Here is an 8,994-nt window from a genome sequence, read left to right on the forward strand (position 1 = left end):
AAGAAAAGGGTACGGAACGGGGAGCAGGGGCGGCGCGCCCGCCTCTTGCGCGCCCGCGCCATGGGAGCTGGGGATCCTCCTCGTGCGCTCGTCGATGCAACCTGTGCGCTCCACTTAATGAACATTAGGTGTGGAAGTCTCTAAACGTCCCCACGGTGGGTTCAACACCGCTTCTTGATGCTAGCGCAGCATGAGAGCGCGGCCTTTGAAGACTTGGAGCTTGCACACCTTGACTTTTGAGCTACAAAGGGAGTGATAAACTTGCATCTTAAGCTTCATAAAACCCAAGGAAGAGCCGTGGAGAGCCCAAGACACCACCTTTCTCCTGTTAACAAAGAAAATAAAAAAAATAAAAGAGAAAAGGCAAAAAAAACTAAGAAAATGCAAGAAAATGGGAAAACAACTAAGAAAGAACAAACTAGAGAAATAAAGGTTAAAACTAGAGATAAAGACATAAAAAGAGTTATAAAAGCGACTAAAAGACATCCTCAATGAAACCAAATGAGTGCCATAATTGACACTCATCACGTACGAATGCAACCCCTCTTTCTTCCCTAAGACGATGGTCGCCAAGTTAAGACTAGTCTTCCAGGGTGGTATGTTGTAGGAGAAGTTTCCAACAAACAGCAAACTAAGAGTAGTCAACAAATTGATGCATCTGGCCGACAGACTCTTGAACAAGTCTTGAGCCACACCCTTAAGGGTGGCCGAGAAGCATTTGCACTAAGTGGCATCATCCACATTTTGCAGGTACATCAGGTTTATGTACGAGGAGATATGCTCTTCCGGGTTGCCCGTATCATCGTAGGCACCCACGAGTACAATCTTCACCTTTGGAGAGTAAGGAGAGTTCAGAATTTCTAGAAAAAACGGAGGCGACTTGTCACCAAGATTCAACAAGTGCATTTTCCAATCAATAGGCTGAGGTTGTGCGGTCGGTCCTGCATGTAAGCTGCCAGGTCGTACGGCGGGCCATATTGCCCTTACTTTGCATACATAGGGGGTAGGTAGAAGAATTTCAATATAGTTATGGGGCGTTTGAAACTAAAGTGGTTGAGTTAAAGGAATAGGAGTTAGAGTACGGTGAGCTTGACTCCTGCTGGTCTTGGCCGAGCTGGCATGCTTGGAAAAGGTATGGTTTGACATTTCATCCGGCATGATGGGAGTGGAAGAAGTGTCCGAATAGTAGGATTGTGCCCGCTCTTGCCGCTTGTGCCGAAGGTAGTCTCTAGCATCCTTCCAGCACTAGGACGGCTCATTTAGCTACCTCAGAGGCTGCTTTATCTGCCTTCCATCCGCCTTCGATTTCTCAAAAAGCTTAGACCATTTTATCCGAGGCACTAGGTATTCCCTACATCTTCAGTGTTGGCTGTCTTATCTTGGGGTTTTTTTCGAATACCCTCTCCCTCTCTTCTAGACGGTTATCTAGAAGAAAAGGGTATCTTACCCTCAAGCACTTTTCGGAGCTTGTCCAAGGCAACCTATAGGGACCGGGTGTTACAGGGGGATCCTCCGCCTCGTGGAATGAAGCGGTAAGAGGATCACTATTGTTGATTGTAGCAATGATTGTCTCTACATGTCCCTCTTGGCCAAGACTGGGTGTCTGACCATCTTTAGCCATTTCACGTGTATCCCTTAGACGACGCCAAATATTTCGGGGTTTTATGGAATCCCTCGGAATACAGGCCTTGAACATAGCTGGACAATCATGGATACCTACAAAACAAGAAATATTCCGTTTGACGGAATATTTGCCTCCGACTACCATGTTAGTGATCGAAAAACGAAATATTTTAGAGAGAAAAAGTAGAGAGAAGCTAGAGCTCTTTTGCTTATGCAATAAATGATTTCTCAATCCATCCCTCCCATCATAAATGATTGGGGTATTTATAGGGGTGGGAGTGTGCATCTAGAACTTAGTGACATAGAATGGTGTGCTCTTATTGGCGACACAGTCAGGTAGGGACAAGTGTTTTTTTGAGGTGTCGCTTTAGTGCTTTCCTCGAGATTTGGGCCTCCTGATGTAAAGAGGCCTTTCTCTCATTCAGGTGCTCTCTTGTTTTCCATATGTCATCTTCCTATTGGGACATATGTCGCCTTGCTATTGGGCCATGTGTTGGATTGGACCACGTGTTAAGGGGTACCCTAAACAAAAGCGATACCAAACAAACTTGAATTCACACTTCGATGTAAAAATTGGCAATGCTCTTTTTATTACCAATAAGTCTTTTGTAATGCGAGTGTACGTTAATTTGATTGTAACTTTAACTATTTTTAAGGTAATTTTTACAACTTAAAGGGTAACTTTTAATTTGTCGTTGATTTGAATTTTATTTTAATGTGTAATTTCTTATAGATTATTAATTACATACTATAAAGGCTAATAATTTAATTAATATAATACACTATAAGTTTTTGTAAGATAAAATTTATAATTAAAAAAAAAAAGGAAAAATGAAAATAAATAATCTCACCTTTGCGTGGTCTGACAATAACAATCCCATCTTTTTATTATTACAAGGCAAATCCACCTTGGTATGTCCTCTTCTTTTAACGAACCTTGACCTGTTGGTGACCAATTTTTAAAGGTCATACGCCATATGTCACATTTTAATAGGTTCATTTAATTTTTTTAATAATAAATAAAAAACAAAAAAAAAAAAACAACCACCAACCTCCCACCGTGAAACCGTAGCCCATACCCTAGCCACCACCAAAAATCGGCCTACCCCCCTCCTTAACCTCTGAAAATGGCCGGGTGGCTGGCACCCACCCACCAGGGAAACGGTGTAGTTTTCACAGTTGGGGTCGAGTTTTTATGGTGTTAAAGGGGGGTTTTTGGGCTGATCGAGATGGGGATTTTTGGTTAGAGTGGTTGGGTGGGGTTTTTTGGGGCTGGGATGGAGGTTTCAAGGATATTCGGCGGTTAGACGTGCTTTTTAATTAGCGGTTGGGTAGCGTTTTCAAAGTGGTTATTGTGTTGGTTGTGGAGGTTTCGGGGGTGGGATTTGGGTAAGGGGGTGATTTCGGGGGTGGCTTTTGGTCAACGAAGTGGTTTTTGGACTTAGGGGGGTTCCGACCGGCCGATTTCAGGGGTTTAGGGGGGTGGCGGTTGGCCGATTTTCGCTGGGGCGAAGGTAAAGGTAGGGTTTTACGGTGGTTGGGGTGCTGGTGGGTTCTTTTTCTTTTTTTTTTTATTTTTTTTTCTACCTCTTTTTGTTTTTGATTTTAACTTTATTTTGACAAATTATTGAGTGAAAACGTGGCTTAAAAAAAATATTTTAACCTGTTTAACATATTATAGGCAAAAAGGTTTGTTATTGTCATAATAATGAAAATGTGGGATTGTTATTGTCAAACCACGCAAAGGTGGGATTGGGTGCATAAAGGTGCATAACACCTATTTGTTAGACATGCATATAAGAGGGTATAATGGGGTTTTTTTCCTTTTTTCATTTGATGTTTTTCCACGGTGTTACTTTTTTTGTACTATTATGCATGTATAATGTATCATTAAAGTATAAGTTGTCTTAATAGTACTTTTGTGTACTATTACGCATGTATTGGTGGTACTTTTTGCCATCCTATGTCGTCGATTATTTTATCCTAAAATACCTACCACTTGTCACCTATTATGCATGTAGTGGTACATTTTGTCATTCTATTTGTTTGTAAAGCATATAGGTACTATGCGCCTATAGTTATTCCGTGCGATTATTTATTTCCATTTTTCTTTGAAATAAATAATAATTTTTGTAGCATAAAGGTTAATTTTAAATACTTTTATAATAAATTTAATATGTCTTATAATAAATTAACATACACCCGCCTTTTGAAGAATTTGCGTTTATTACGGCTCAGAATTCTCAAAGACTGTTACTCTGAGTAGTCAAATGAAATAGAAACTGCGTATAAATTGTAGCTCAAGTCATAAATTGCAAAACGAATTGTTTGACTTTAAATAAACATCACATTCATGTTCCCATTAAACAGCGAAATCCCACTATAATTAACCAAATAAAGCAACAAATGTCCAATAGTAATTAGTAAAGGACCCAGTTGTCCGAATTCAAACAAAATGCTTGTTTATTTATTACTACGCCATTTAAAAAAAAAAAAAAAAAAAAAAACACGTCGTATTCGAACACCGTTATTAAAGGAATCATTTTCCGCGGGATATTGCTTTCATTGTTAAGACACTTGTTTCCTGTTCTTTCATTTGACAACTCTATTTTGCTTTCTTGCTTTCTTTTCAACCTTTTGAAGACAAACACCATCCGTTCAATCTGTCTCTTTTTCGTCCAAAAATGGAAGTGAAGCAACTCGATTTTGTGCTAGTTTCATTCGGTTTGTTCGTGTTCGCTGTGTATAACGTTTGGTTAGTCATTACTATCAAGCGCAATCCCCGAAACACTGTTATCGGCCTTAACGCTGAGAGTCGTACTCAATGGCTCTTCTGTTTAATGGAAGTAAGCTTTCTTTCTACTTTCACCTTCATCAATCTATGCATTTTCAAAGTTTGAATATTTTATTATATTATACAATCAGATTTTGGTTATTTTTTTTTTTTTTTTTATGTTTAAGTTTTGAATATTTGGTAAACTCATCGCCTAATCTTATTTAATTTGAACTTAACAGACTTCGTTAGACTTGTAATTAATTTTTTAGGATGAAGAGAATGCACCTTTAATAATTGACTGAGAAAATTCGATTATATTGTTCTAAGTTATTTGATACTTCCTCCGTCCCTAAAACTTCGACCCTTTTGGTTTGATTTCGCCGTTGTTAAGAAACTTAAATAAAAAGAATTAAAAATATATTGGAAAGATAAATTTACATGGAATTTTTAAAAAAATAGAGAGATAAAGTATTAAATATACATGAAAAACAAAAATTTATATTGGGAAGCTAATTTTGCACAAATATTGTTGTAAATTGGTGGGTATTTTAATGCAAATGGATCGATCATTTTGGGACCAAAATTAAGCCAAAAGGGTCGAAGTTTTAGGGACAGAGAGAGTGTTTAGTGTTGCTTGTAATTAATGGTGCTTTTTTTTTTTCTCCTTTTTTTTTTCATTTTGCAATTACCGCCTCCGTTTTTAAATACTTCTCCATTTTTCCATGCGTGGAGTTTTAGGAGAATATGGAGAAAGTAATAAAATATTAAGATAGTGGGGTTAGTGGAATGTAAATTGGAGGAGAGAGAATGTAAAAGTAATAAAATTAGGTCCCACTATTTGAGAGAAATAAATTGAATATTAAAAAACTTTCCAAATAAAAAAATAGAGCAAATATTTAAAAACGGCTACAAAAAGAAGGTGGATCAAGTATTTAATAATGGAGGGAGTAATTATATGCTGGTAGTATATTTGTAGATAATACTTCCTCTGTTTCTAAATTAGTGGCTTATTTCTAATGTTTATTACTTACATAATAAAGAGAAATAGGCCACTAATTTAGGATCGAGGCAGAGTAGTATACTGTTTCTGTTTTGTGATTTAAGGTACATTAAAAGATAGTGAAATCAAAGATTGCTGATTTTGTATGGAAAAAATCAAATAAGACATGATTAATCAAATAAGATCGACATAGAATATTCCTCGTAACATAGGATTTCTGATTTTTAATGATTGGTAGATAGATTCGTGGGTGAGTCATGCTGCTGCCTGTAATAATATATTTATTTATTACGAAATTATAACAAGTGTAAATTTTTGGGTGGCGTTAAATTATTTGTTGAATTTATAGTATGTGACTATTCATTCACCTGAACTTATTAAACTTAATTAAATCTGAAAAGTTTTATTTTTATTTATTTATTTATTTTTGTATGGTGAATGAACATAAACCTTTAATGTGCATTATTGTGGAGTTTTTACTTAAATTATATGTTTTTTAAGTTTGTGCTGTTGTTTTTTTTATTTAATAATGTTATATACGCTGAGAGTATATTTAAAGATAATACAATCAAGGTGAATTATAAGATAATGGTAAGAAATGATCGTTGACTTAGTATTAAAAAATCAATTAAGTCATATTTCTATGTTACAAAGGGAGTAATGATCTTTAGTGATTGATTGAAAGATAGTCATGAGTAAATGGTGAGTCATACTGCAAAAAGAAGGAATATTATCATATCCTTATTATTTTTCTTTGAGAATTTGATTTTATCAATAATCTTTAATTAATCACAATTAATAGTAAATAAGTATAATGATATCAAGCATAGGTAAAATAAAAGACCAAAAGTTCCGTGTTTATTCAGAGAAGAGCTGCTGAAACTTGCTACTGTTTTTTTTTTTAGTATTAGAGATAGTTTTCTCAGGTCAGGTTTATTGCAACTCGCGTCTGCGGTATATAAACCCTGATTATAATATATTGTATCAAATTTGTGGTCAAAGAAATGCTGATTGTTTATGCAGCTCTGGATAATCATGGTTACTTTAGTCTTAATTATCTTCTCAGCTTGCTGCACTATATCTGCTGCTACTGCTCTAATCTTCGTCGATGTGAGCATGTGTGGGACTGCTGTAATTCAGACTTAGAACTCTCTAAAGCATAACAGCATAATTACAACCTTTGACATTAAAGATTTAATACATTTACAAAAGAAATATGAACTAAATTTTTCTTGGATTCCTTAGGTTTCTTGTCCTTTGATAATTGGAATATCCTAGGTGTTTGGTCCAAGGAATGGAGGGTAGATGATTAAAACTAAGATGATTTTGTTGAAAACGAACAAAAGTTTGTACAACCTAGGAAAGGAAATAAGTGGGGAAAAGAAATATTCTGTGAAGGATTCCAATTTGTCAATGTAACTAAATTCTGTACAAGTGAATCCCAAAAACTTATGTCCTTAGCATTAAACTTTTCAGGTGCCAATGTGCCATTGCATTCATTTTGATTCCAATATCGAGGTAAACTTGTAGCAAACTACATTATGCCAGTTAGCAAAACCATCAGAGGGTGCTGCAGTTCCCATTATATCTGATGTCGTGAACGGATATACCACCTTTGTTGATGGCATCCTGGTTTATGAGTATGAAAGTTTTGATGTCCTTCATTTCCTCTTCACAGAACTCCTCTATATAATTTATCTTCGTATCCTTGGGGAAGGATGAATATCAATGCTTACTACATTAAGTAGAAGCTAGAAGTTACTTTTCTAGATAAGATATGACTTTAGGTGCCTAAACATCGAGTACTTAATGTACCAAGCAATTGTATCAACCAACACTAATCCATTCTTGTGCCGGCCATTTTGTGGGAGCAAGGACAGTTTGTTTAAGGTGAGTTGCCCGGAATTTTTGTTCTTGGGTGAAGCTAGCTTATTTGAATCTACTTTATTAGCTAACAGAATTGTTTTCTCTTTGAAGATAAAACCAACTAATACAATCAGCTGCTACAGAAATCAGCTATCAGCTTGTTGCCAAACAGGCCCAATGAGCAATGACAAGGAAAACAACTGAAACTGCGTAACATGAGATCAAATAATTTTACTGCGAATATCATATAACTAGCGAACTACAATGTTCACAAAGCTGTAATCAAGAACATACGGAGTATTAGAAAACATGTACAATAAGAAGCTTAGATTGTCAGATATATTGGTTTGGGTTTATCTTTTAGTAGTCATTGTTGATTTACTAATTTACTGATCAACATGCCTAGGTAATATTGAAAGAAGTACAAGCCTAAAATTGTAAGTATCAAAGTTCTGTTTATATATGTATAGGAGGGCTGCCTTTATCTCATATAGTCATATAATATAACCGAGTATCCCTGTCAACTGTTTCTCCTTTGTCCAAAACATGTAGAGCTGCTTACAGACATCCTGAGATAAAAACAGGGAAAAAATTACATCAATTCAACAAAATTATCATATGGCAGGAACAAGTTGTGAAATATTTGAAGACAGTAAGAACTGTAAACTGAACTTATAGTACTGTTTGTAAATGTCTGTGTGTATGGTAATCTGCATGAATGTGCAGTGGTGATAGAATTATAGGTAGGGTATATGAACTCTTGTTGTTGACTACAATGCTTTTGCTTCTAGGATCCGGTGAAAAATGGTGTTTTAATGGTTCAAACATTCCGCAACAACATGATGGCATCCACCCTATTGGCAACTACAGCTATTACTCTGAGTTCAGTCATCGGCGTCTTTGTGAGCAGCACCTCAACAGTTACGAATGCATCCTCCAGACTAGTTTTTGGTAACAAGAGCCAGATCGTGTCAGCAGTAAAGTATTTTGCACTCATCATTTGTTTCCTTGTAGCCTTTCTCTGCAATGTCCAGTCACTTAGATATTACGCACATGTGAGTTTTTTGGCTACCTTGCCTACATCACAAGGCAAAACAGAAGCTATGGAATATGCTGCTCGAAGCTTGAACAGAGGGAGTTTTTTCTGGACTCTTGGCTTGCGAGCCTTCTACTTATCCTTCCCCCTCTTCCTATGGATCTTTGGACCCATCCCTATGTTCGGTTGCTGTTGCTTAATAACCTTTGTGCTCTATTTTCTGGACACTACCAACGATTTTACGCGACAGCTTCACTGTGAGTCCATGAAAGACATACATTATAGTTTTAAAGAGCCTGCTACACCCATATAAATTATTTTTTATGGAAGCATGTAGTAGAGTGTAATATAATGTACCTCACATCTTTGCTTTTTTTTTCATTCTTTTTTGATATACTGATTGAATATGAATGCCTATCTGTTTACTAGCGTTACTCTGAGTTATTGAGGGAATCCACTTACTCTTTATGTTTTTTGTAAGCTTCTCATTTGTATTTTGGTGCTCTGCTTGGAGAAAAATGAAGATTGCATTGACCTTATTAGAGCTCAATTTATCTATCAATTTACGGATTAAATTTCTAGGGGTAGGGGGGAGCAACTGAGCAAGGTCCTAATATGTGATTTAGGATGAATTATGCTAATTTAATTTGAGGTTGTGCTAATGTTACTACAATGGGTTGACATGGTACAATT

General features: G+C 36.2%; 1 protein-coding gene across 1 annotated transcript; it reads left to right on the plus strand.

Annotated features, from left to right (window-relative positions):
• The first annotated feature begins 4,205 nt into the window (after positions 1-4,205).
• Positions 4,206-8,747, plus strand: LOC145568733 (uncharacterized). The gene is made up of 2 exons (XM_081628147.1): positions 4,206-4,469; positions 8,057-8,747. The coding sequence occupies exons 1-2, from the start codon at positions 4,308-4,310 to the stop codon at positions 8,612-8,614; spliced, it is 720 nt and encodes a 239-aa protein (XP_081484273.1). The 5' UTR covers positions 4,206-4,307; the 3' UTR covers positions 8,615-8,747.
• Positions 8,748-8,994: the final 247 nt, after the last annotated feature.

Source organism: Chenopodium album, chromosome 11 (assembly GCF_948465745.1).
Source record: "Chenopodium album chromosome 11, dcCheAlbu1.1, whole genome shotgun sequence".
NCBI classification, from domain to species: domain Eukaryota; kingdom Viridiplantae; phylum Streptophyta; class Magnoliopsida; order Caryophyllales; family Amaranthaceae; genus Chenopodium; species Chenopodium album.